The sequence below is a fragment of the Hirsutella rhossiliensis genome (assembly GCF_020360975.1).
Source record: "Hirsutella rhossiliensis strain HR02 chromosome Unknown scaffold00009, whole genome shotgun sequence".
NCBI lineage: Eukaryota > Fungi > Ascomycota > Sordariomycetes > Hypocreales > Ophiocordycipitaceae > Hirsutella > Hirsutella rhossiliensis.
This window is the reverse complement of record NW_025408675.1, coordinates 2,532,731-2,558,050: the sequence shown is the minus strand read 5'-3', so window position 1 is coordinate 2,558,050 and position 25,320 is coordinate 2,532,731. Positions and strand designations below refer to the sequence as shown.

At 59.0% G+C, this 25,320-nt stretch overlaps 8 protein-coding genes across 8 annotated transcripts; 3 read left to right on the top strand and 5 right to left on the bottom strand.

The window, feature by feature from the left end:
• Window positions 1-27: 27 nt before the first annotated feature.
• HRG_08224 (uncharacterized protein) lies at window positions 28-1,050 on the bottom strand (the record flags this gene model as incomplete). The annotated part of the gene is made up of 1 exon (XM_044866695.1): window positions 28-1,050. The coding sequence occupies one exon, from the start codon at window positions 1,048-1,050 to the stop codon at window positions 28-30; it is 1,023 nt and encodes a 340-aa protein (XP_044718584.1).
• Window positions 1,051-2,014: 964 nt separating this feature from the next.
• On the bottom strand, window positions 2,015-5,045 carry HRG_08223 (type III restriction enzyme, res subunit domain-containing protein; the record flags this gene model as incomplete). The annotated part of the gene is made up of 12 exons (XM_044866694.1): window positions 2,015-2,392; window positions 2,450-2,601; window positions 2,662-2,689; window positions 2,864-2,959; window positions 3,018-3,101; window positions 3,168-3,624; window positions 3,700-3,804; window positions 3,864-3,916; window positions 3,977-4,056; window positions 4,124-4,201; window positions 4,270-4,463; window positions 4,531-5,045. 12 exons carry the CDS (start codon window positions 5,043-5,045, stop codon window positions 2,015-2,017), a joined length of 2,220 nt encoding a protein of 739 aa, XP_044718583.1.
• A 4,692-nt stretch (window positions 5,046-9,737) lies between these two features.
• HRG_08222 (G protein-coupled glucose receptor regulating gpa2 domain-containing protein) lies at window positions 9,738-11,875 on the top strand (the record flags this gene model as incomplete). Its single annotated transcript, XM_044866693.1, has 2 exons — window positions 9,738-9,970; window positions 10,066-11,875. The coding sequence occupies 2 exons, from the start codon at window positions 9,738-9,740 to the stop codon at window positions 11,873-11,875; spliced, it is 2,043 nt and encodes a 680-aa protein (XP_044718582.1).
• Window positions 11,876-12,237: 362 nt separating this feature from the next.
• On the bottom strand, window positions 12,238-13,053 carry HRG_08221 (glutamine amidotransferase class-I domain-containing protein; the record flags this gene model as incomplete). Its single annotated transcript, XM_044866692.1, has 2 exons — window positions 12,238-12,528; window positions 12,595-13,053. The coding sequence occupies 2 exons, from the start codon at window positions 13,051-13,053 to the stop codon at window positions 12,238-12,240; spliced, it is 750 nt and encodes a 249-aa protein (XP_044718581.1).
• A 1,682-nt stretch (window positions 13,054-14,735) lies between these two features.
• HRG_08220 (DHHA2 domain-containing protein) lies at window positions 14,736-16,069 on the top strand (the record flags this gene model as incomplete). Its single annotated transcript, XM_044866691.1, has 2 exons — window positions 14,736-14,856; window positions 14,967-16,069. The coding sequence occupies 2 exons, from the start codon at window positions 14,736-14,738 to the stop codon at window positions 16,067-16,069; spliced, it is 1,224 nt and encodes a 407-aa protein (XP_044718580.1).
• A 335-nt stretch (window positions 16,070-16,404) lies between these two features.
• HRG_08219 (ribosomal silencing factor during starvation domain-containing protein) lies at window positions 16,405-18,360 on the bottom strand (the record flags this gene model as incomplete). Its single annotated transcript, XM_044866690.1, has 1 exon — window positions 16,405-18,360. One exon carries the CDS (start codon window positions 18,358-18,360, stop codon window positions 16,405-16,407), a length of 1,956 nt encoding a protein of 651 aa, XP_044718579.1.
• Window positions 18,361-18,825: 465 nt separating this feature from the next.
• HRG_08218 (DNA-dependent RNA polymerase domain-containing protein) lies at window positions 18,826-23,193 on the top strand (the record flags this gene model as incomplete). The annotated part of the gene is made up of 4 exons (XM_044866689.1): window positions 18,826-18,954; window positions 19,021-22,553; window positions 22,635-23,067; window positions 23,143-23,193. 4 exons carry the CDS (start codon window positions 18,826-18,828, stop codon window positions 23,191-23,193), a joined length of 4,146 nt encoding a protein of 1,381 aa, XP_044718578.1.
• A 467-nt stretch (window positions 23,194-23,660) lies between these two features.
• On the bottom strand, window positions 23,661-24,857 carry HRG_08217 (putative tRNA binding domain-containing protein; the record flags this gene model as incomplete). The annotated part of the gene is made up of 1 exon (XM_044866688.1): window positions 23,661-24,857. One exon carries the CDS (start codon window positions 24,855-24,857, stop codon window positions 23,661-23,663), a length of 1,197 nt encoding a protein of 398 aa, XP_044718577.1.
• Window positions 24,858-25,320: the final 463 nt, after the last annotated feature.

The following is a 25,320-nucleotide window of genomic DNA, read 5'->3' as shown; positions in this document are numbered from 1 at the left end:
CAAGTCCGTAAGGTGTCCGAGAAACAATCACCTCTGCCCTCTCTCAGCCGGCTGCTTCACCTCCCTGTCGTATGTAGTCGAATCCCCAAGCTCGACAGGCACAAACTGGCCTGCAGACCTGTCAGTTCCCAGCTCTGCTGGACCATGTCCCATCTTCTCGTTATAGGCTCTGCGGGTGCCATCGGCTGCCACGGCGGACAATTCGGCCGTCGTGGCACCTGCGCCATCATAATGACGCTGTGCGTCGTACTGCGTGGCTGAAGGCTGGTAACTGTTCCATTGCTGCGAGGGAGACGACTGATGGTTCGTATAGGGAGAGTTGTTCGTTGTGAATGGGCTTGTTGTGCAAGGCGAAATCATGCTCTGCGAGTTCGGCGAGAAGTTGTTCTGGTAGGACGAAGAATCTCCTCCCTTTGCCACTGACGGATCCTGCCACTGTTGCTGCTTCTTCCGCTTGACCTCGAACCGCTTCCTCAGCCAGATGATTACGAATGTGACGAGGAAAACGGCGGCGAACGTGACCCCGACGCTTATCCCGGCAATAGCTCCTTTTGAGGGTCCCGGGTTGATTTGGCTGTTGGCTTCGCTTGTCGACGTATTTGTGGCAGACGACGTGACGGATGAGGCAGTCGAAGTCGACGCGGCGGTTGAGGCGGTTGAAGACGACGAGCTCGCAGGAGGCTTGCCGAGGAAAACACCGGTGTTTTCCTCGATCTCGCTCAACGCGCCGGCTCGCAGCGAAGCCGCGGGGCATCCGTTTGCTTGGCAGGGGTTCACGGAGCAGCAGCCCATAAAGGGCGGCTGTGCATAGGCACATGCGTACCAGGCAGTTCCGGGCTCGTTTTTCACGCAATCCTGCGCGGGGATGTCGTTGTAGGCCGACTTGTTGAAGCTCGTATACTCGAGGCTCTCCTGCGGACAATTACCATCGCTGGTGTCGCAGGGGTTGACGGAGCAGCAGCCGACGAAGCGAGCCGGCTTGCCGGAGCAGACGTAGAACTTGCTCCTCTTGGGACATGTGATTCCCAGTCGGTCCTCGGCCTTGACCATTTCGATATGGTGCTGGTTGGGATTTGGCGGTTGTCGCGATTTAATCCGGCTTGTCTGAATGTCACCACACGATGGTTGGCTGCTTCAACTCATCAAGATCGTACGATATGTGTAGCCAAAGATTGGAGAGAAGCAGGATTGGTGGGGAGGAGGAAGAGAAAGAGGAGAAGCATGCGGGAGGGGGCCCAGATCCCTTCTACCGCCGCCTGGACTCTGCTCCATGACCCGGCAGACTGGCAAGGCGGAAATCTCTTGGCTACCTCCGCAAAAATATCTCTCTGCTGTTGGCCGGACCGACTTCGTGGTTGTACGTGTTGGCTCCCATTACCCACCCCGGCAGCCGTCAGCGCGGAGCGTCAGCCCCAGGTCAGCCGAGTCCCCGCGCCTTCTCCGAGATGTGGGATACGACGCTGATGCCACGGCTATACCTTGCAACTGCATTGCCGTTGAAGCATGCATGCTGAGGTTGGAACAAAGGAGGGATCTACCGCCCCTTCGACTCTGACCCGAAGAGGATCCTAGCTCGTGTCAGTACAGCCGACTACATCGCGATAGTCAAGAGGTGTTGGTGGTCATCATTCGAGAGGCTTTCGTGTCACAGAGTGGCCGTGTGTCAGCCGTTCTTCGTATCCCTAGTTGCGGAGAGACTTTGGATTCCCGCGCCAGCACCTATTTTTCTCTCTCGCAACTCTCTCGTCTCGCCTGCCACTCATCTGGCACCTCTTTGTTCCCACCCCATGCAGCCTCCGAGCTCCGCGTGCCCCTCGGGATCGGCACATGTCCTGGCTCAGGTTGGACTTGATCCCCCGCTGGCCCGTGACGCCCATCCTTGACCATAAACATTCAGGGGTTGTCCGCCCGTCCTCGTTGCTTCCCGTCACTGCTCTCCGTTGCCCACGGCCGTCCCTCATATCCACAGCCTGGCCTAAAAAAAGAAATGAAATGAAAGGCGGGAAACCGTTCATCAGCGACGCCGGGTGGCTGCGTTCTTCGCGCTCTTGCCTTTGGCCTGGCTGCTCTTCTGCTTAGCAGCACGGGCGGAAGACTTAGGATTCAAGAGCTCTTCCAATTCTTCGTCGCCCAACACGGCTGGGATATGGCCATCGTCTTGCAAGGCGTGGTCTATACCCACGTCCTTCGATATCTGCAAGTCGGAGATTCGGGAGTCGATGCTTTCGCACGCCATGATGCGCACCAAATGCGACTCCTTTTTCTGCCCTATCCGTACAACTCGGGCGAAGGCTTGCTTCTCTGCCGTCGTGTTCCACCAAGGATCGACAATGATGACCCGGTTCGCTGACGTCAAGTTGAGCGACTGCCCGCCGCATCTCATCGTGGAGATCTACATCGACCAAGTCATCAGCAACTGCATCGAAAATTACTTCAACGGGAGGCTTACCAGAATCTTCTTGGTCGGGTCCTGGGCAAAATCTCCAAGCGCCTTGTTCTTCTGCTGTTGACTCAAGGCGCCTGTATAGTACAGGAAGCTAATGCCAGCACCCTCGAGCATCCGCCCAAGCACTTTGCCCGTCATGATGAACTGAACAAAGACTGTATTTCAGGTCCATGTCAGCGACAACTTATGATAATCCGTCTTGCCAAGCAACGTACCGATAATCTTGTCGTCCGGGCATTCCCCCTGCCAAGTGCAAATCACGGCCATCGTGGCTGTAAGCTTCGCACTTGGGGGGAGAGGGCACTCAGGAAGGATGGCACTCGCGTGGAAAAGACCATTATCTTTTGCGTCTCGCGGAACCGAAACACCGTTGCTATCTCTGCCCGGTTCTCGACATGCCTTGTCTTTGCCACGTACAGACTGGAAGCCAATGCAGCCGATGGTCTCAAGAGGCGTTCTCTCACGCACGCGCTGACCGCAGCCAGTCTGGCTACACTGCATTTCTTGCTGAGCCTGCCGTCAGTGTTTAACACAAGAAACCAACTCCATGACGAGAACTGGCTCCGCTTACATTCGAAACCACTCTCGTTGGCCCTCCTAGAAAGAAGGACGCTGTGATCTCCGCAAAGCAACGCTTGCAGTAGTAATGGCCACACTGGCAAACCCATTAGCAAAGCCCTCGTTCCGCTCAATATTAGCCCCTCTTAGAGTCAGGACGTACCGGGTCGAACCGAACGGGCTGTTCTGGTGGAGTGGCCTCGCAATGGCTGCAAGTCAAGCCCTTCACCTTCTGCTCGTTCAGAACCCTGTCAAGTAGCGCGCCCCATTCAAATTCCCCGCCGAAGACGGGCTCTTGAAGCTCTCGAAGACGAGCGACTCCTGTCTCGAACCCTTCGAGGCACTTCTTGCCGTCATCGCTGGACATGATCTGATCCAAGACGGGCTTTTTTGGGCTGTTTTCACCCGATCCCGCCTTCAGTCGCCGAACGGTCTCGATGTCCATGGAGCCACGAAGCAGCTTCTCGAGGTTAAAAACATGCGATGCCGCCTCGCGGAGCTTGGTGAGCATTGTGAGTTTCAATCTTGTGACCGCCCTGTCGATCGCTTCTGCATTCTTGACGAGTTTCAAGGCTTTCTCGAGCTTTCGAGTCTTTTCTTCGTACTCGCGTTCGATTGTTCTGCAAGAAGACAGCTGTCAGTACATTGTGCAATCAAGTGTGGTGCATGCTCTCAAGAGACGGGCGCCGACTGACTCTTGGATGAACTCCTCCTCGCGCGAGAGAGGCACCCAGATATCCCGTGACTTTGACTTCGGCAGGTCGATCATCCGGTAGCCCAGGAATGTGTCGTTCATAGTCCTGCACGAGACGTGAGCTGCAAAGAACGTCATTCATCATTCTCTGTGGGCCGCACTTACCGACGATACATGATCATGGAAACAAGCGTCTCGAACCCATCGTTTGCTTTGCCCTAAGTCGGAGCTGTTAGCTGCTGATACTAGCCAGTAAAAGCTAAGTCTCTATAACTTACATTCGTCATATACTTTCGCTTAAAGGTGGCTGGACAGTCGGTGTAGTGGCAACGTATGAACTTGAGGTACGGGTAGAACTCTGATCCATGTCAGTCAGCCAATTCTCAACCATTGAAGGCGGTTGCGCCCAGTCTCAGAGTCTTTACCTTCCGCTGAGTTGGCCAGTGGCGTACCGCTCAATGCCCAATGATGTTTGCTCTGGAGCGCGCAACAAACCTTGGTTGCTGTTCAGGAAAAGAGCATATGGTCAGTTGATGGACGTTCCCAGGGGTCTGCAAAAAGCCCGACTTACTTCGACTCGCAATGTTCTTGATCGCGTGGGCTTCGTCCAGAATCACCCTGTGCCACTTTTGCTTGAAGAGAAAGCCCGTTTTTTGGGCCAAAGCCCTTCCGAGGGATGATTCGTTACCTTCATACTTCTCTTTCAGCTCGCTGATGACCTTGTCGCTTGGATACTGCCTGATCAGCTCCCCATAGGTCGTGATGCTGTCAAGTGGTTAGAATGGTTTCCCCCTATGTTCTGCACGAAGTAGCAGGTGCAGGTTGCTCTCACAGAAGTCTCATTCTCCTCAGGTGGCCCAACGGCTTGGGGTCCTTCGAGTTATACACGGAAACATAGCTGCCCAAGGGCTCTCTGCAGTGTCTCTCCGTCTCCTCCAGCCAGTACAGGGCGGTGGACTGATTGGGCACCACCACCAGCGTCGTCCGTGAAAACATCGTCACGTCGTCTCCTTCGGGAGGATTCGCTGCCACACAGGTCAGGGCCATCAGGGTCTTGCCCATGCCCATTGCATCAGCTAGCACACCGCCGTTTGGCTCGAGCCTGTCTAGTTCTCGCTTGATCATCCACGCTGCCGCGGTGATCTGGTAGTCCCAGAGAGCCGTCTTCATTTTCTTGTAAAGCCATTTTCCGTCGACGGCTTTGACCTTTTGGTATCCGAAGAGCTTTGAGGCTTCCTCGAGATCCTTTTTTTGCGTGCTTTTGCGTCGATTGTCCGTTTGATGCGGAATGCTTTGCTTGATCATGGCCCATTGATCCCGAAAGTTGTTTGCCTTGAACGAAGGCATCACGGGTGCGACGGCCCTGTTCAAGTCTCCATGCTCTTCTGCTGCTTCCTTGCGCAATCGCTCAAGATTTCCGAGTGTCTGCTCCCTATGGCTCGTCCTCACTCTCTTCACGGCCACCCACGCGTTCGAGCTCCCCGGTCGTTTCTTATTCTGCTCCCTTGCCCGGCGCTCGTCACCGGCTTCCTGGAGTCGAGCAACAAACTCCCTTGCATTCAGGGCCACAGGTTTGCGAGGCTTTTTGTTTGGTGAAACTTGCGTCTCCTGCGCTGCGGCTTTCTTCGGTCGCCCATGTTCGTCCTCGTCAGAGCATTCGTATTCAGAGTCTTCAATGTCCGAGTCCGATTTTTCAGAATCACTCTCGCTCTCGCTTGGCGCACATGCAGGGTTAATTGCGCCCTTTGCCTCGCGCCGGTGGCCGGACAAGGGCGCCGCGGCTTCGGCTTGGCCTTCTTGACCTTGTCGCGGCATTTGGTCCGTCGAGGAGGAACCATCGTTGAGCGAAGTGCTTGGCGCAAAGCGTGCAGCAGCGCAGCTGACCAAAGTTTTTCGATTCTCCCTCCTGAGTGACGCCGAATGTTTCTCATGGGGTTGTTCTTTTTGGGAATTGATGCGTTCTTGCCCTGGCTGCTCAAGCTTCAAGTTCAATTTGTGAACAGCATCCCAAGCCTCTGACTCCTCCTTTATGAAGGCCATGATTCTATTTTCATTGAGCAGGTTCCCTTGATCGACTCGACGCTCGTTTGCAGGCTGAGCGGATGCGACATTCGTGCCTGGGGACGATCGATCGACCATGCTGGAAATGAAGCAAAAACGAATTCTCTCGAATCCAAAGAGAGTGCCGGTCGCCTGAGGTATCGGTGGTGGAAAACGCGTCGTCTCAATTCCTGCGTTTTCAAAGGTCAGATCCAAGCGTTAGCAAGAAAAGTAATGATTCGAGTTAAGACGGTTGCTTTATTGACTTTGATCAATGATGCAAGTATAAGGTGGGTTCGCGGTAAATGATCAAAGAATGGTCAAAAGGGGCAGAACTTTCTTACCTTGCACGTGTCTGGGAATTGCTTTCAACAACCGTTCCTGTCAGAGTGATTGGAGGAAATAGAGTGAGGATTTCTGTGTCGTTTTCCGGATTGGTGCGACCGGTGCGAAGTGTCGACGACAAAGCAGGAACCGCGGCGAAACGTGAGAGAATGGCAACCCGCGTGTAGGGCTTTTAAACAAGCCCAAGCAGTGCTTGGTGTAGTAGGTGAGGAGAAGTGAGAAAGAAAGCTGAGAATCGTCATGCGAGAGGGTGAGGAAGGGAGATTCTGGATATGAGTGTCGAGGAAGCAACACGTAGGTAGAGATGGAGATTCATGTGCAGTGAGAGTGAGCGCGGGACTGCACGTTTTGCGCGTGCGAGAGGAAAAGGGGAGAACTAGGAGGAAGAGATGAGGTAGTTTGAAGTGAAAGAGAAGATAGAGTGTGAAGAGAGAGGCAGAAGAGGGAAAAGGAAGAGTGAGGGAGAGAGGGGTGGTAGAGGAGAGACGGGGACAAGGAAAGAAGAGAAAAAGGCGCGAAAGAGCTAAGTGATGGACAAGCGCAAGAGAGGCGTGGAAGTGTTAAAAAGAGAGTGCGTGCGTGTGTATGAGAGAAGAGAAGAGTTCCTGTGTTGCCACGTGTGTAGCAGAAAGAGAGCCTTCGAGAGTTGGGGCGGGAAGAGATGCCCCGAAAGTGAGGAGGAAAAGCCCAAGGACTCGGCAGAACAGCCCGCCTTCTCTGGTGCGTTCTCTCCGTACCCCTTTGAACGCGTGCCGTGGCTTGGAAACTCGGTGGTGCACGCCCGTGGCCGCAAGTCCAAATGCATTCGGCCTTTGCAGCGCCTGGAGCAACCCCTCTTCGCTGTTCACGTTCGGAGCCTCAGAAGAACCATCGGGTTAACCAAAGAGGTGGTCGCACCTCCAGTTTGCCCCAGCGACAACCGTGTGCATCTCGGAGGTTGTGAGATCACCGGCTGTTAACAATGTTGCCGCGCAACTGCGCTTCACGCCGTCGAGCAGTCCCATTATCATTCGCCTTATCGCCCATATTTTTCTCTACTTTCTGAACCTTCTTTTCCTTGATACGTGCTGCCAAGTGGCAAGGATCGAGGATTATGCAGCTTGGACATTTCTCGTGCCGACTTTGACGATTCGCGCGCTCGGATTGGCAGCCTTGGACCTATGTCAAGTTGCTAGTGATTTTACGAGGTGTCCGAGTGTAAGCCGACTGTTTGATGGCAAGCACTCAATGGTAGTCTACGTGTACTAAGTGGGCATCAGTGCTGTCTCTACTTTGTACAGCTGGACTTCCCTTCATGTTCAGTCTGGCATCGTTGATGACGGAGCAACGATTCGGCATCGTCTCCGAGTCAGGTCTTCCAGTCGCGTAACGACTGGTTATTCGTTAGCTGCTCGCTCTTCGTCTTTTCTTGACAATCAGCCCAGTCACGTCAATAGCAACAAGTGGTCGCTCCTTGTTTGGGGATTGACAATCTGCTCATCAACACGCATAACCGTCACCAGTCTTCAAGTCATTAGACAAGACAAGCTCTAGACACACACACATGCTACGTATGTAGTGCTACGGCCATCACACGCTCGCACACTGCAGAACATTCTTTGAGTTCTGGGAACGAGCAATAGTTCAGGGTAGGTGAGGCAACGTCGAGAGCAGTGGACAGAAACACAAGGGCCCTTGCCTGATGCCGCAGAGAAGGCAATCAAGAGCCCACGAGTTACGGCCGACCCTTTGGATGCAATGGTGAAACAGCCGTCTGCCGAGACGCAACGGGCAACGGTGCAGAGAGGCAACCACACAGACTGCGTGGGGGCTTAATACAGTGAAAAAGAAACATCACAAGCGTCGAAGCTGCAAAACCACAAGAAAAAAAGGAAGTGTGAGGGGAAAGAAGGGGGCCACCGCATCCCCCTGTTGGACAGCCATCGAGTAGACGCCGCTAGCGCGAGCAGGCCGTTCATGTTGGCCGGCGTCGAGCATCTCAGAGTCCCTGCAGCTAGTACTCCGCCGTCTATTGTTATGTTTGTTTCAATGCTGCTGCCATGCTGCCAAGGATGGAGGTGAGAGAGAGAGGGCACGGGGATGGCCTTGGTCGAGCGCATAGACAACTGCACCAACAGCAGCGGAGCAAGCTCATGAGGCCTACACTCTTCATCTCACCTGCCCTTCGATGTGCTCACACGGAGAGAAGGAAAAAGTAAAGGTGAGAAAGGCAAAAGAAGCATAACGGGAGCCACGCCTCGGGCCGCCAACCCAAACGCCACGCCACCCGGCGGCGTTCTTCAATGTCTTTCATCCTTCTCTTCCACCGCACAAACATGTCTGCTTCTGTTACCGCCTTTTACACCGTTTGTGCGCTATTCCCACGGCGTCCGCTCAATGACCCCTTTTCCCTGGTTTCCTCCACCCCTTGGTTGTTCATTCACTCAACTCCCCATCCCCATAATTTGGTTTTTTAATTCTCTTAATTAAATATGGACATTTTCCGTCTAATCCCTACGTTGCTCGTGTTGGTTGACAAGCACACGCCCCCCGCTCGCCATGATTGTGTCATCCGCGGGCGTGCCAACGGGGCCATGGACCGCCTCTCATTTTCGCCGCTGCGGGAGCAAATGTCGCGTGGGAAGCGGCCATGGCCAGCAATGGGCACTTTGGATCGTCTTGTGCACGGGCCTTTGCTCTGGGCATGAGTGCGTTTTGCGGGCCTGACGTGTTGATCGTGGCAAGGCGGCGACATGAAAAGAACGAGAGAGAGGCGCGGCTTTTATGTGTCGTCGAAGCTACTACAGCCAGACTTTCCGGTCCCCTGAAGCCGCACTTCAGTCCAGGCACACACACATACGTGTCCAGGGGGTGTGGTGGGAGAAAGACGAGTACAGGGTCTCTTAATCCAGGAGAATCCAACCAACACCAAATCATCTCCCCCTTCCCCTCCCCCCCGGCCTCTCCCTCTCTGTCCACCGCCGCACACCGAGGAGGAGAACGGGGTGGCTTGGACAGGAAAGCACCAACAAGAAGAAGAACCGGCGCGGGAAAAAAGATGCCTGGGCGGTCAGGCCTTGAATCTTGGACGCCGGGACCACGGTCTTCGCCCTTCCGCCTCGGGGAATCCCATCTCGCAGCCGCCTGCCAGCCGAGCCAACCGGCTGTCGTCGCGACTGTTGCCCCCACGCCCCGCCCCTTTGCCATGACGAGCCTGGTTATTGCCTGCCTACCTGAACGTCGCCCGAGAGTCTGGATCTGGCGCGAGCGCGTTGTAAAGAGCGATGCCGAGTCTAAAAGATAAAGACTGGGTGCCCCCCTTGTTGGGGGGTGGGCGGGTAGAAGAGGAGAGCAAGAAGATAACGAAAGAGGGAGACGATGAAGAGAGGGCGTGTGGGGGGAAGACGGGCAAAAAAAGACGACATCGCGCGCGCCAGAGACGCTGATATCGAAACCTCCCATGGCCATACTCATGACGCCTGCTGCTCTCACTAATCCACCATAGCGGAGAGAGCGCGCGCTTCTCTTCCCTCCTATCATCCCCCCTTTCTCTTTCTCTCCCTCCCAACCCGCTCTCGGGGAGAAGCTATCTGTCCCACCTTTCTCCCTTCTCCTCTTCCGCCTCTGTCTGGTCCGCCTCGCCTCCCGGTCAGGACGGGGAGCGTCGATCCCACCATGCCCTTGGGGCACGACGGCGACGTCCTGGGCCTATCCTCGTCGTCGTCGGCTTCCACGCCATGGCTCCATGCCAGGGCTTCGTCGGCCGAGGCCAATGGCGAGCATGGCTTCACCGACAACCAGCTGTTGGCGCTGAGGCTGACGTCTATCGTCATGGGCTCCGTCAGCCTCATGTCCACCATGTTTGCCACCTTTTGGTTTGTCCGCATGAGCAGAAGCTTCCGTCATGAGCAAGTCCGCCCTCTTTCTCTCCCTCGTTCAACACTCTCTTCAGCCCGGCCATACTAACCTTGAGACCACCACCGCCTCCCCCCTCCCCTTATAGCCTCATCATCCTCCTCATCCAGAGCGACACGCTCAAGTCCATCGTCTTCATCATCCTCCCCGCCATCGAGCTGGTCCGCGGCCCCGTCATCTCCGAGGCCGCCACGTGCCAGGCCAGCGGCTTCTTCCTCGTCGTCGGCTTCGAGGCCTGCGACGTGGCCGTCGTCCTCGTCGCCCTGCACACGGCCCTGTACATCTTCCGCGGCCGCGGCGGCCTCTACCCCTACCGCCACGTCGCCTATGCCTTCTTCCTCCTCGTGCCCCTGCTGCTCGGCTCGCTCGCTTTCCTCAACAAGCCCGCCTTTACAAACTCGGGCCGCTACTGTCACCTGCCGTCGAAGCCGCGGTGGGCCAGCCTCGCCCTCAGCTGGATCCCGCGATACTTTATCCTCATCACCATCTGCGTCATCCACGTGTCCACTTATGTCTATGTCCAGGTCCTCATGAACCGCTTCGGCGCCGCTTGTCAGGGGGACAGACTGCCGGCCCCGCAGCCGCCGGCGTCCGACGGCGGCGTCGTCGACTCGGCTCCGCCCACGCCCCCCATCGCCTGCCACGGCCTCCTGTCCCCGACTCCGCCGCCATGCGAGCGCCCCGGCCCGGCCGAGGCGGAGAGAGGCGAGGGATTCCCCGCCGCATCCATGGCGGCCGATGGACACACAATGGCCCACCGCGGCGGCTCCCACGACCAGGAGGACCAGAAGGCGCTCGTTGCGGGGCCACTCGACAACGCCGCCTGGCAGACGGTCCAGCCCGGCGCCGACTCTTTGTTCCCTCTCTACCAGCAGAAGAGAGGCGCCCTGTCCAACCTGGAGCTAGCGACCCCGGCGAGGCGCGAGACGGCCGCGGAGCCGGCTCCGCTCAGCGCGCGACCAACCCCCTTTGACCCCCCGGGGGAGTCAATGCCCGGCAAGTCGGGGTGGCCCTGGACACACCCGGCGTGCAGGACGGCGCCTCGCAGCTCGTGGAGCCGCCCCCTGCTAGCGACGGCGCCGGCCAAGATGCCAGGGCCGCCGACGGAAACGCCGTCGCCGACGCCGCCGTCGCGCCTCCATACCATGCTGCGCCGCGGCGCCTGCAGCCCACACTCGTCGGCGAGGAGGGTCGGGGAGCGGCCGGCAGCCCTCGGCGCGGCGCCCGGCATGGCCAAGATGCGTGACAAGATCCGCCGCCAGCTGCGCCAGCTCTTCATCTACCCGGCCGTCTACATCGTCGTGTGGCTGATCCCCTTTGTGTCGCATGTCGCCGGCAGCGCGTCATGGGACCGGCCGTCGTTTGGCCTCGCCGTGACCAGTCTCGCCAGCCTGTGCCTCCAGGGCATCGCCGACGCCCTCGTCTTCTCCATCCTCGAAAAGCCCTGGCGCCACCCGCGCCACGTCACCAGCAGCAACGGCGCCCCTTCCTGGTGGTGGAGCGGAAGCGGCGGTGGCGGACGACGACGCCAAGGACGGGGCGCCGGGAGCAGCGGGAGCAGCAGCTGCATGCCCTGCTGGCCCGTGCTCTCGACTGTTGACGGCCAGCCGTCGGGCGGCGCGGGGCGCACCAGGGACGAGATGCTCGTCGACAGTCGTGCGGCTAGGCTCCGCCGCGATGAAGAGCTCGCCGAGCGTCGGATGCTGCGTCGAGCCCAGCCGCGCGAGTGGTGGGACGTGCGCCTCGGGAGCCTTGACGGGTGGGACGACGACGACCTCGGGCGTGGCGCAAAGGGTTCGCGAGCGGCTATGGTCACGGATCAGAAAAGCGTCAGCGGAGAGCCTCGAGCGCGCGACATTGAGGAGAGGAATGGGAGGGCCGTGGGCGTTGTAATGTGATATCCAAGGGGCTAGAGCAGCGTCAATTTCTGGCCCTGTGGGTAGACTTGAACTATATTCATGTACGTATTCCATCATATAATACCCCACGAGAAGACAGGGCGGACAAGGCACAAGAATGGGAAGGGGAAGGGGCCGAAGAAAAAAAGTTGATATCCCAAAAATAAGCCCGAAAGAAGATATGTGGGAGAAAAGCAGCATCTAGAGATCCAAGCCCTGTGGAGGCGTCTCTTCTAATCCGACTCCGGGTTCGCCAAACCCTCGTCCTCATCCGGTGCAGCCGAGCCAGCTCGCCGCCGTCTATCCATGGCCGAGTGTCAGGGTGAGCATGTACCCCATCATATCGCTTAAAGGTATCGCCGTCATCCCTGCTTCATGAAATTCAAAAACGCCTTGCCGATGGCGACGCCATCGTGGGGAGCGGGGGCGCGCCTGGTGCCGTCGGTATAGACCTCGTCGGTGAAGATACCGACGGTGTGGCGGTTGAAGAGAATCTCGGAGATGATTTCGTTTGTGAACTCGGGGTGGCCCTGGACGGTGAGGTACCTGCCGGGGGAGTACATGCCCTGGACCGAGCAGAAGGAGTTGGAGCCGATGGGGATGGCGTCGGCGGGGAGATGGGCGACGATGTCGCGGTGCATCTGCTGGATTCGCTGCGGGGGGGTGTCAGGTCAGCACTCGAGGCGGCAAGGACGACGGGGGTCGAGAGACTGGCTCACCATCTTGTCGAGTTGGAAAATCTCCTTGCCCTTGTCCGTCAGGTCGACGTCGGTGACGGCCACCTCCCAGCCATTGGAGCTCTGCTTGAGCGGGGCACCGAGGGCGCGACCGACAATCTGGTGGCCGAAGCAGATGCCGACAACGCGGACGCGGCCGCTGTCGAGGACCTTTTGTGTGAAGCGGACGAGGTTCTTGATCCAGGGGTCGTCGTCATAGGCGGTGTGGCGCGAGCCGGTGATGAGGACGGCGTCGATGTCGTCGAGGGCAGGGTATGTGTGCAGCTCGTTGACGACGTCGTAGCCGCTGATGGAGAGGAGGGAGTCGAGGTCCTGCGGAGGGACGAGCTGCTTGCCGGCGGCGGCGAAGAGGGCGGAGAAGACGCCCGTGTAGCTGTTGTAGATGGCGCGCGTCTGGGGCTGGGGGGTGTCGCACTCGAGGACGGCGAGGCGGAGGGGCATTTCGACGGTGCTGCTGCGGCCTTGGGACCGGACGCTGTCGCTGCTCGGAGGGAGCGGGATGGAAGCGGCGGGATCGGGAGGGGTGGCTGGATTTGCGAGAGGGGAGAGAGAGTCGCGATCGAGGCAGCGACGAAAGCTATGGCGGACGCGAAGATGGGGGGGAGTAGGGACGGCGAAAGGCGGAGGGAGAGGGGGGAGAGAAGAAGCTGCAGTGGTGAGCGAGAAAGGGGAATCGCAGTTGTGTCGGCAAGGAGAGTTTGCAAGCTCAAGCTCTATCTGGAGTTTAAACGGTGGTTGGCCGAGAGGGACGAGGGACGAGGGACGAAACAAAGAGAGGCTCGGAGCGAGGAGAGGAGGACGGATGGGGATATTTTTAACCGGCGCGGCTCCGTATTCGGTGCCTGATAGAACGGATGGTCGGTATGGGAGCCCGATTCAAGGGTGGGGAGGGGGGCGTGGAAGCTTCCATGTGGCTTCGCGGTGCGACTCGTAGGCGATTGGATGAGACGAGGGTGGTTCTCGACGACAAGGTTCACCGTCATGCAAGGTACGCCCGGCAGGTGGGCTGGTCACGTGAACAACCGCTAACAGGCATGGGTACTGGCAGCGGCCACGGGGCAGTGCAGGGACCTGGGCGGCGATAGTGCGGCGACCTCGTCTCGGCAATGTGGTGCTGTACAGTACAGGCTTGAGAAGAGCCCGACGATGGCTACATGCCTACCTAACCTACCTACCTAGGTACCTAGGTAAGTAGGTACCCATGTATCGTATATAGAAACGGACAGTACACAGGTATGCTTCTACTTTATCCAAGTAGCTCGACTGGTAGCCATGCCATCCTGCGGTCGACATCCAATGACCTGGGCCTGGCTGCATGGCCGCATACCACTGCAACATCTATTCGATAGTACGTAACCTACCGACTCCATGACCGAAACGAAAACAGGCGCTATATTTCACCCGATAAGACGCGTAGCCCTACCTACATGCTCCATTCGCGGAGTGCTCCCAATGGAGAATAGCCCGTTCCAGACGCTGCTCAACAGGCAGGCAATTATTCATGTGATTATTCATGGCGGCACAATTCTTCAGCTGAACACGATGCACCGGTAGGTTCATGCATAGGCTCGAGCAGACTTGGAGGAGGAGCCAAGGAGGTGCCCCATGAAACAGGGCAACCCGTCCAGTATCCAACGCTTGTATGTCACCGAGCAACATGATGATTCCGCACGGGAAACAGGCGCAGGCCCCGGATATCGATTGACATGGCTGTGCCCCGGTGCGGCATATTATCCCATGAACAAGATTTCCCAGCCGAACTGCCATCCACAGCCTATTAATAGCGTTGATAGCGCCAAGCAACGTCTATATCTTATTCCCTGGGGCCTGGGTATAGCGGCGAGGCCTATTTTGAGTCCAGACGCTGGGTGTGGCCTGAGGGCGAGGCAGACAAGAGAGATGGCTGTCGACTTGATTGGCTCCCCCGTATCAACATTCCGACCGTCTTCCCTGGGCTCGAGCACGTGTATGTCCGTCCAACTAGCGAGGTTGCGGATGACTGAGTGAACGATGGAGTATAGGGTAGGCTGGCCCGCGGTCGGACCGGGCGCCGACCCTGCCAAGGCCGCATTTCCTCCGGGCCTGTCGAGCCTTCGCTCCGTTGCTTGATTCAAGCATCGACCATGTCTGCCCCCCCGCGCGTCTCGCTCCAGAGCTTCCTCGCCAGTGCCAGATCCGCACTGCGCGCCCCCGCGAGCCAGCGGCCCTCGCCCTTGACTTTTGTCGTCGGCAACGAATCCGCCGGTGAGCAGTTGGTCCCCGTCCTGCTCCAGCATTGTGCAGCCTGGCAACGAGCCGGGAGGCTATGAACTGGACTGATGCGCATGTCCAAACGCCGCCGGACCGTCGTCCAGATCTCGACTCTGTCTGCTGCGCCATCGTCTACGCCTATCTCCGCTCCCACTCCCCTCCCCGCAGCAGCAGCAGCAACAACGCCCTGCATGTGCCCCTGGCAAACCTGCCCCGGGCCGACCTCGGTCTTCGTCCCGAGTTGACAGCCGCCCTCGGCCACGCCGGCCTGCAACCCGCCGACCTCATCACCCTCTCCGACCTGCCAGCCGACCACGACGACGACCCGCTGCGGCCCGCCGACACGCGCTGGGTGCTTGTCGACCACAATGCCCTGACGGGTCCGCTCGCCCGCTTCGCCCCGCACGTGGTGGGCTGTGTCGACCATCACGCCGACGAGGGCAGTGTGCCTCGGGATGCGGCCCCGAGGGTCATCGAGCCCTGCGGCAGCTGCTTGAGCCTGATCGTCGACGAGACCCGCCAGGCATGGGACGCCCTGACAAGCCAAGACGACGACGACGCTGCTGCCTGGGGAGATGACGGCCTGGCCAAGCTCGGCCTGGCGCCCATCCTCATCGACACGGCCAACCTCGGCGCCGCGGACAAGGTCAAAGACAAGGACAGGCGCGCCGTCGGCTACCTCGAGGGCAAGCTGCTGGCCCGCCCGCCGTACTCGCGCCAAGCCTTCTTCGACGAGCTCTCGGCCGTCAAGGAGGACATTTCCAAGCTCTCCTTCCGCGACATCCTGCGCAAGGACTACAAGCAGTGGCCCGAGTCGGGCCTCGTCCTCGGCGTCAGCTCCATCGTCCGGGGCCTCGCCTACCTCGTCGACGACAAGGCCGCCGGCAAGCCCCAGGCCCTGCTCGACGCCCTCGCCGCCTGGGCCGACGAGCGCCGCCTCGACATCGCCGCCCTCATGACCATCTCGCACCCGCACGGCCACCTCCAGCGCCACCTGCTCGTCTGGGGCCGCTCCCCGCGCGGCAAGGCGGCAGTCGTCTGCTTCGCCGACGCCCAGCGCCGGCCTCTCGGTCTGCACACCTGGCGCGACGGCGAGCTCGACTGCCACGAGGGCGAGACGCTGAGGCTTGCGTGGTGCCAGGACGAGCTGGCCGCGAGCCGGAAGCGGGTCGCGCCGCTACTCCGCGAAGCTATGAAAACCGCGTGAGTTATCTGGCGCCTCTCTGTTCTCTCTCCTCTCAGGAGAGATTGGGAAACTCTTCCTCCCAGCAGATAAAAAAAGCACAATAACCGTCGGCTCTGACTAGGGCACTCAGAGGTGGAGCAAAGGGCGCAGGAGCCGAGAAAACGCACCGACTATGACTGGAAGACTAAAAAAAACCGTCTCCTTTTTGGGCTCCTTCGGTGTTTTCCCTAATAGGCATCATAAATGGATGTCATACAGTACATACATGCCATGAACACGTACACAGAGTACGTATGCCCTACAGACCAGGATGCATGGTTGCGTGCTCCAACGGTACTTTATTGAGAGCCTCCAGCTCAGCCGCTGCGTCGTCCCGACAACAAGGCCAAGCGTATGCTGGCATCGGCGTCCGTCTCAAACGGTTGCTCCCGCGGCTGCTCCCGCGGCGGCGTCATTGTTCGGACCCGACTTCTCTGGCCCGCCTCCCAGGCCGCGCGGTGGCCTTCGGCGTCCTTGAGTACCCGCACAAACTCATTGCGCTCAATTCCCCGCCTCTCGACCACCGACAAGCTGTCCGGCAACGGCGGGTTGTAAATCATCTCTTCGGCGCTCGGGTCCGCAACCAAGACGCAGGCCCTGAGCGACTTGAATAGCGCCCCGACAGGCAGCACGGGCGGCTCTTCTCGCAGCATGTCCATGTACATCCGGCTCACGGCCTCTCTGCACATCCTAGCATCCCGCGTCTCGGCCAGCAGGCGAAAGGCGAGCTCGTAGACGTCGGCGGATCGGGGCGCCAGGAACCTAGCGGGTGAGCGAAACGTGTTCCAGAAACGGTCCCAGTGGCCGCGCCGCGCGTATGCGCTCATGAGCCGCAGCACCTGGCTCTCCTGCATGGAAGACCGCTTCTCTGCGAGGAGCAGCTCCAAGTTCCTTTGCGCCCGCGCCATGTCCGCGTCGTAGGCTGGCGAAGACACCGCCGATTCGATTAGGTCGATGAGCAAGTCCTCGCTCTCAATCGCCAGCCCTCGTTCTTGCCCGGTCAAAAGCAACTCATCCACGAGGGCCAAACGTTCCGATGCGGTTGCTGGAGACTTGACCCGCAACGCAAAGGCGATGAAGGCCTGGAAGCTTTGCTGGCTCAATGGCAAGGCTCTCGCGTGCAGCACGTCAATCTCTCGACGGAGCTTGACGAAACCATCCTGGGTAGTGTCTGTTTCCATCGCCGGTGCTTCCGCCCGACCTTGCTGTACGCCCGCGGCGTCCGTGTGAGCCTCTGCCTGGGCCTGGAGACGTCGTGCCAGTGTGGAAAAGTATCTCTGCTGCTGTGAGGCCTGCCGCAGTGCCTGCCACTGGGAAGTCGGCGAGCCGGGAGCCAGCTGAATCTTGGATGATACGAGCGCCTCGAGCTCTTCCTTGTCACCCGTCGCCTCGCCCTTGACCTTTCTGCTACGCTCGAGGCATCTTCTCAGCACGCCTCGCCACAGTATCTCCAGGTCAAGTTCGCCTCGCCTCGACTCCGTCATGCACTGCACTACAATGGTCGTGCCGGTCTGTGTCGCGCCAAAGCCGGAATACCTCCCGCCTGCGTCGAAGCTGGCCATCTCGCCGAGGTCGCCCTCGCCCGTGGAGAAATTGACGCAGACCCAGCCTGTCGAGAGCCCATTGTCGCCTCCCGGAACAATCATGGTGTTGGTACCCATGAGCTTGGCCCGTTTTCGCAGGCGGCGCAGCTTCGTCTTGAGCTCGCCTGGCCCAATCAGTCCGTCTGCTTTGGCGTTGACTTTGTAGTTTCGCCGCAGCCATCGAACAAATCGGCCAGACGATATGTGCAGGTGGCGCTCGCTCCGGGCTGTTCCAAACAGCATGATCAGGTTCCGGCCAAGGGCTGCTGGAGGGTCTAGTTCGCGCAGATCCAGGAGCGCGAGGTCGTCAAGCCCCATATCTTCGTAGACGTATTTGATCATCGGCTCGAGCAGCGAAGGCGCATCGCGGGGGGGGTTTGGAAGAGTTGGGACATGCTGGCTCGGTGGGTGGCGAGGAGGCTCTACCTCGAGGAACCAGTGCTTCTCGGCGCCATCTTGGTCTGGTTTCTCGGCCTCGTCTTGAAGAGCTGTACTAGGTGATGAGTCGTCCTCGCTGCCGGGGCTGGACAAGAGCCGTCGGGGCGATGTCGAAAAGTTTCGTGCAAGCTGCGGTGGCCGTTGGGTACCCAAGCTGCGGACGCTTGGTGCTGTCGAGCCGAGCACAGCTCTCAAGACGGCGCTGCGGCAGCCGCAGCACGCCAGAGCCGCGACGGCCGGCCGCAAAGACATGTTGCTGGCGGGCTTTGGAGGCGGCGGGTTGCTGTGAAGGCGCTGTGAAGCCGCAGCTGTGAGGGTTGAGTCGAGCTGAAGGGTCTTTTCGATTCTTTTCCGGGGTACAAAGTACTTCATCAGTGGGTCTGGAGCAGCTTGTAACTTGTACGCACGTACGGAGCACAGTAGGTACATGCCTGACGCAGGGTCCACGTGACAGCCTTGGCCAATCCAGGAGAGCGCGAGAGCTCTGAAGAAAAAAATTTGGTGAGCTCAGACCCGTCTCATGGAATAAGTGCTGTCTCGACATTTGCCATCCGCCTTTTCTTTCCGACTGCCAGCGTTTTTATCTCCGTTTCTCTTTCGCTTATCGGCGCTTCTCCTTCGGTCATTCATTCAAAAGAAACCCAGATGTGTTGATTGTGTCTCCTGCACGCCCCAGCAGCGGTTCGCCTCGTCCAGTCCGATCCTGGACAGCGCGCCATGATTCTCTCGCGACACACTCGCAGCGGACTGCTTGCACATCGAGGGGCTGCCGCGAGGTCGACCTGGGTTTCGTCGAGACATGCGGCGCTTTCCTCCACGGTCCCCTCGACCGCGCGGCGCCACGCCGTGACGGGCCTGTTTCGCCCCTGGCGGCGGCATGGACCTGAGTCTGGAAATGGTCGCTCGCTGCAGGAGAGAAGCCTGGCGACGGCTGTCGACGACTTCAAGCTCGAGACTCTGCCATACAACAACCTGACCAGCTCAACGCTGCCTCCGTTCCAACCTCCGAGATCCTACGACCTCAGAGCCTTCGACCCGACCTCGCCGTTGACCATCCCCGAGCCCGGCCCGCCGCGACCCCCGACCAAGACAAACGTATTCGGCGTTCCGGGGGAGACCGAAGACATGCTTCCCGTGTTTGACGCGTGCCTGCGCGTGGGAAAGCTGGACCGCGCAGCTCTTGTGCTTAAGCGCCTGAACGCTGTCGGGACTTTGTCCATCGAAGAGCAGACCCTGCTCAACAACCAGTACCTTCGTGCATCCTTGAAGCAATTGAGCTCAAGCCCCGACCGGCAACGCGCCGAGGGGCTTCACCAGTGGTACGAACTCCAGATACGGAGCAAGGGACTACCCCATACCGCCGAGACCATCGCCTGCATGCTCAAGGCCTCTCTGCTCTCCGAGCGAGGCTCAAGGCTTCACCGCTTGGTCAAGCGCTACATGGGCATGGCCCCTAACGAGGCCGGTCTCCTGGTGCTCAACATGGCCGACATCCTTAGTGATAGGGACCTAGCCGTCATTACCGACATTTGCCCCACGTACAACTTTTCCCAGGAGCCAGAGCTTGAAGGTCCTGCCATTGAGGCGCGAAAGGAGTGCGAACCCGTGGGCCGTGACTTGGTCGATCAACCGACAGACCTGCCGGGAGCCGATTCTATTTCCGAACTGGTGCCGACACCACAAAAGGGTCTGAGCCTCGACACCCTCAAGCATAACCTCGAAATCCTCTCGTCCTTGCAAGACACCGACATATCCGAGCTCCCCGAGTCTGAGCGCCGCGAAATCCAACTCTTGCTGGAGCGCGACTCCATCACGTCGGCCATTGCAAAGTGGCGCGCGCAGATGGATACCCTGCATCGTAAAGGCGTCACCACGGCGACGGGATCTCGCGGAGAAGGCTCATTGTCGCAGTACATGGCGTCGTGGATGAGTGCCATGCAAGCCCGTCTACAAGAAGAGCAGTCCCTGATCGAGATGTCGGAGAACAAGGCCAGCAAATCTGAAAAAGATTTGGAGCGCTGTCTTTATGGACCCCTGCTCCGACAAGCTGACCCAGCCCGGCTAGCTGCAGTGACAATTCTGACCACGGTCAACCTCAGTGCCATGCTTGGCATCGAAAAAGGCGTTGTCGTAAGCAGGCTCATCACCAACATTGCCAAGGTCGTACAAGAGGACACAGAGCTTCAACAGAAAGAGGAGGCCAAAAAGGCTCAACGGACGCGCAGAGTCGAATTCACTGGCCATGCAACAGGCTCCGATGCTGAAAATAAGGCGACTGCCTCCACTCCGACAGAGGATTCCACCCCTCGTGAAAGCTCCGCATCGAGTGAAAAAACCGTCTTGATTGCCGAGCCGAGTGGCGCGGAGCACACCTTGAAGGAGTCGACCCAACAGCCCTGGTCAGTGCAAATCAGAGCCCACGTCGGTGCTATCCTCCTGAAAGTCCTACTCGAGACGGCCAAGATCAAGGTGACGATACGCAACGACAACCTGGAAATCGTGTCCCAATATCAGCCAGCTTTCACGCATCTGCAACAGCCTCGGAAGGGGAAAAGGGTTGGCCTCGTCTTTCTCAACCCCCAGTTGTCCAAGAAGTTTCTGCGGGAACCTGTCGGCGACTTCCTTGCCAAGCATCTGCCCATGGTCGTGGAGCCCAAGCCGTGGCAAAACTTCACCGAGGGCGGATTTCTGGACAGCAAGACGAGCCTTGTCCGAGTCAAACCCGGAAATTCGGAGCAGACCTTGTACAACCAAGCCGCCGTCCAGTGCGGCGACATGGACCAGGTCCTCAAGGGGCTGGACGTGCTCGGCAAGACGGCGTGGCAAGTCAACAACGACGTGCTGGGTGTCATGATGGAGGCTTGGAATACGGGCGAGGAAATCGCAAACTTCCCGCCGCTGAGCCCCGAGTTCAAGGTGCCCGCCGAGCCAGACTCGTCGGCGGATCCGCTTGCTCGTAACAACTGGATTCGCGCGGTCAAGGCCGTTGAGAACAAGAGGAGCAGTTTACATTCTCAACGCTGCTTCATGAACCTGCAGCTCGAGGTTGCGCGAGCCTTCAGGAACCACACCATCTACTTTCCGCACAACGTCGACTACCGAGGCCGCGCGTATCCCATGCCTACCTACCTGAATCATATGGGCGCCGATCATGCTCGTGCCATTCTCAAGTTCGCCAAGGGCAAGGAGCTGGGAGTTCGGGGCCTGAGGTGGCTCAAGATTCATCTGGCCAACGTTTATGGACTCGACAAATCGAGCTTCGATGAGCGAGAAGCATTTACCAACGAGAACGTTGCCAACATTGTCGCGTCGGCAACAAATCCGCTCAAGGGCAGCCGTTGGTGGCTGCAGGCCGAGGAGCCCTGGCAGTGCCTCGCTGCCTGCTTCGAGCTCAAGGCGGCTCTTGACCTTGCTGACCCTACCAGATACGTATCCCAGCTTCCCGTCCACCAAGACGGCACATGTAATGGTCTCCAACACTACGCGGCCCTGGGTGGCGATGCTTGGGGTGCCAAGCAAGTCAATCTGGAGCCCGGGGACCGACCGGCCGACGTGTACTCGGCCGTGGCCGATCTCGTGAAGCAGGCAATCGACAAGGACGCCGCAGTGGATATTTCGCTGGGCAAGATCCTCCAGGGCAAGATCACGCGCAAAGTCGTCAAGCAGACCGTCATGACCAATGTCTACGGAGTCACATTTGCCGGAGCCAAGCTGCAGGTCTGCAAGCAGCTCGACGCCCTGTATCCCAACCTGGGCAAGGACAACGGCTTTCACAACAACGTGGGACTGGCAATCTACGTTGCCAAGCACATCTTCTACGCCCTCGCCACCATGTTTCGAGGCGCCCACGACATTCAATACTGGCTGGGCTCAGTCGGAGGCCGGGTTTGCAGAGCACTAACGCCCCTCCAGCTGGAGCAGATTGCCAAATCCCACGCGGCCGCACCTGAGAAAGAGGCTAAGGGAACCCCGAAGCCCAATAAGGAGACGACGAAGAAGGATCCTACCCAGAAGAGCTTGACTAGGAATACTGCCAGCGGGTTTAAGGCCATGGCACCACAATTCCGATCCACGCTCGTGTGGACGACGCCGCTGCGAATGCCCGTTGTACAGCCATACCGGAAAAGCAACGCCAAGGAGATTAGGACGTGCCTCCAGGCCGTGGTGTACTCGATGGAAGATCAGACGGACCCAGTCAACAGCAGGAAGCAGCTGCAGGCATTTCCGCCAAACTTTATCCACTCCCTGGACGCCAGCCATATGATGCTATCGGCTCTGCGATGCCACGAGCGCAATCTTGATTTTGCCGCTGTGCACGACTCGTTCTGGACACATGCCGGCGATGTCGACAGCATGAATGAAGTTTTGCGAGAAGCCTTTATCCAGATTCACGAGGAAGACGTCATTGGCCGCCTGGCCACCGAGTTCAAGGCGCGCCACAAGGGGTCGGTCTATCTCGCACACATTGACCCGGATAGCCGGGTGGCGAGAAAGATCAAGGACATGCGAAAGGCCAAGAATTCGAGGCACACGCCCGTGGAAGAGTTGCTCATGGAGTACGAGCGGCAGTCGCTCATCATGGCGGGCAAACTCGACGAGGCCAAGAAGATTGTGACGCCGGCGTCCGTGTACGAGGACATGTCTGCTTGCGAGGTTGACCTTGCCATCCAAGAAGACACCAAGGCCATTGGCATCGGCGAAATCCACGAGGACGAAGCCGATGCGACGGCCTGCAAAGTTTCCGAGGATATGGTGGACGAGGAGGACGAGGCTGCACTCGGTGCCCAGCCTTCCTCATCTACGGCACCTGCGGAGACGGTGCAGCGGCTCCTGGAGGAGATGAAGGGGAGCCATTTCGAGTCTTCCATGCTGGAGACGAGGAAGCCCACCCAAGCCAAGGCCAAAAAGACCCCACTGCCTCTCTGGTTGCCGCTGACCATTCCGGACATCCCAAAGAAGGTGAGTTTATGACTTGAGCGTGGTCCCATCGCCGTCATCCAAGTGGTAAGGTTACTGACGTACGCACTTCTGCAGGGCGACTTTGAGGTGAAGCGACTGCGGGAAAGCAAATACTTTTTCTCGTGATCCAACACAGCGATATATTCAACACGGGTAACATTTTCTGTACAACAAGGCGCCGAAACGGGAATACAAAAAGAAAGGGGTACGGGGTCGGCGTAGCGAGACTTGCGCGGTGCATATTTCTGACGCAGCGTTCATGCGAGGGGGGAGCAATCTGTTCTTTTTCTTCTGTATGGCAAGGCGTTATCTAGGGTGTGCTTTGCGGCGGCGCATTTGGAGAGGAAGAGTAGGGGCCTGTTTTCACGCGGCTCGAATCTACGGGGGATGGAGCATACTGGGACGAAGCATATGGGGTGAATGCGAGACTTATATACTTGTTGTATATTAGACGACATGAAAGATCAAGAAAATAACGCTCTGCATGGAGCATTACATGCTGGAGCAGACGCTTGTTCTCGACTACATGCAATGACGACGCCTGTTTGCGCTCGCGTATGCACATGCAACTGGGATCGTGGCTGATGCGACGGCTACCGCACGACGGCGCCCTTGAGGGACTGGACGGTACAGACGCCCCCGGATGCAGTGACGAGCTTGCCGAGGCCCGTCGTGGCCAGCTGCTCGACGGCGGCGGCGTCAAAGGCGACCTCGAGGGAGTCGGTGGTGGTGAAGCCGGGCTGGAAGGCCTCCCAAATCTTCTTCTTGGGGTTGAGCTGGCCCTCGGGCTCGCCCTGCCAGCCCTGGAAGAAGACGCGCTCGCCGGCCTTTGCGCCGTCTGGTGGGGAGACGAGCTCGACGGGGCCCTTGTGGTCGTCGACGTCGCCGTCCTTGAGGCGGGGCGAGGCGGCGAGGACCATGGCCGACGATTTGATGCCGCGCATCTTGACGGGCTTGAGGTTGCACACCACCACCACCTTGCGGCCCTGCATCTCGGCGAGGGGCACGAGGCCGTTAAGCCCGGAACAGACGGTGCGGCACACTTGGCCCTCGTACTCGGTGGTGTCGTCGCCGGGCTGGTCGCCCATGGCAATGGTGGAGACGTAGAGTGAGTCGGCGTCCGGGTGGTTGACGGCCTTGAGAATGTGGCCGACGCGGAGGTCGATGAGGGCGGGGGACAGGGGCGCGGCGGCGGGGGCGGCTTTCTGCGGCTTCGGGGCCTTTTCCTTCTTCTCCTTCTTCGGCTTCTCGCCGGCGGTGGCAGCAGCAGCGGCGGCGCCCTTGACCTCGACAGCCTTTTCCTTGATCTTTTCCTTGGTGCGGTCCACGAGAGTGGCTTCCTTGGCGGCGCCAGCACCCCCCGTGGCAGCCGCAGCCGCCGCCTTTTCCTTCTTCAAGCGCTCCTTTTCCGCCCTGGCGTCGACGGGGGGCTTGACGTAGCGCACGTCGTCCTGGTCAACCTTGACCTTCTGCTCCGGGGCGAGGCCGAGGCCAAACTGGGGCGAGTTCTGGACAAAGTCGAGGTGGCGGACGATATGCGGATGGCCCCGTTCCCCAGAGCGCTCGTCGGGGGACCACTTTGCGACGGCGGGGGCGAGGGCCTCGTATACGGCGACATCGGCCTTGCTGGGCTTGGAGCCGAGCAGGGTGGTGCGGGAGGCGAGGTGGGCGTTGAGGGTGTCGAGCATGTCGGGCTGAGTGGCGGCCTTGAGGCGCTCCGAGGTGGTGAGCCACTGCTGGATCTCTGCCTCCTCGGTGGGCGAGTACGTCTGGGAGCTGAGGGCGGCCATTCTGGGCAGCGGGCGCGAGGAGGAGAAGAAGCTGCGGGCGATGGGGTGGCGCAGGACGCGGAGGGGGAACAGCTTGGCTGATGTGGGGGAGGAGAAGCCCGGAGCTGGAAGCTGGCTTCTCTTGGGACTCGTGTATGCTCTGATGTGTGAGTCTTTGGTCGTGAAGGTATCGATAGGTGGTGAGTCAGTTGCGGATGGAAATGGCGGTGGTGGTTCGTTTTCCCATTGCTTACTAAGATGAGCAAGCTCTTGCCCCTCCAGCTGTGGATAGAGGGCAAGGCGGGGCACGAGGGGCAAGCTGCGTGCTGTGGCCTGTAAGTGAGGGGCAGAGATCACATGACCTGGCCGCCATGCCGGTTGCTGAGTGAGGGAATTGAAGCATCGCGATCAGAGGTCAATGCAGCCGCTCGACCTGGCAAAAGCTGGACTCTCTGGCCATGACATGGTGGAAAGAGACCCGTTT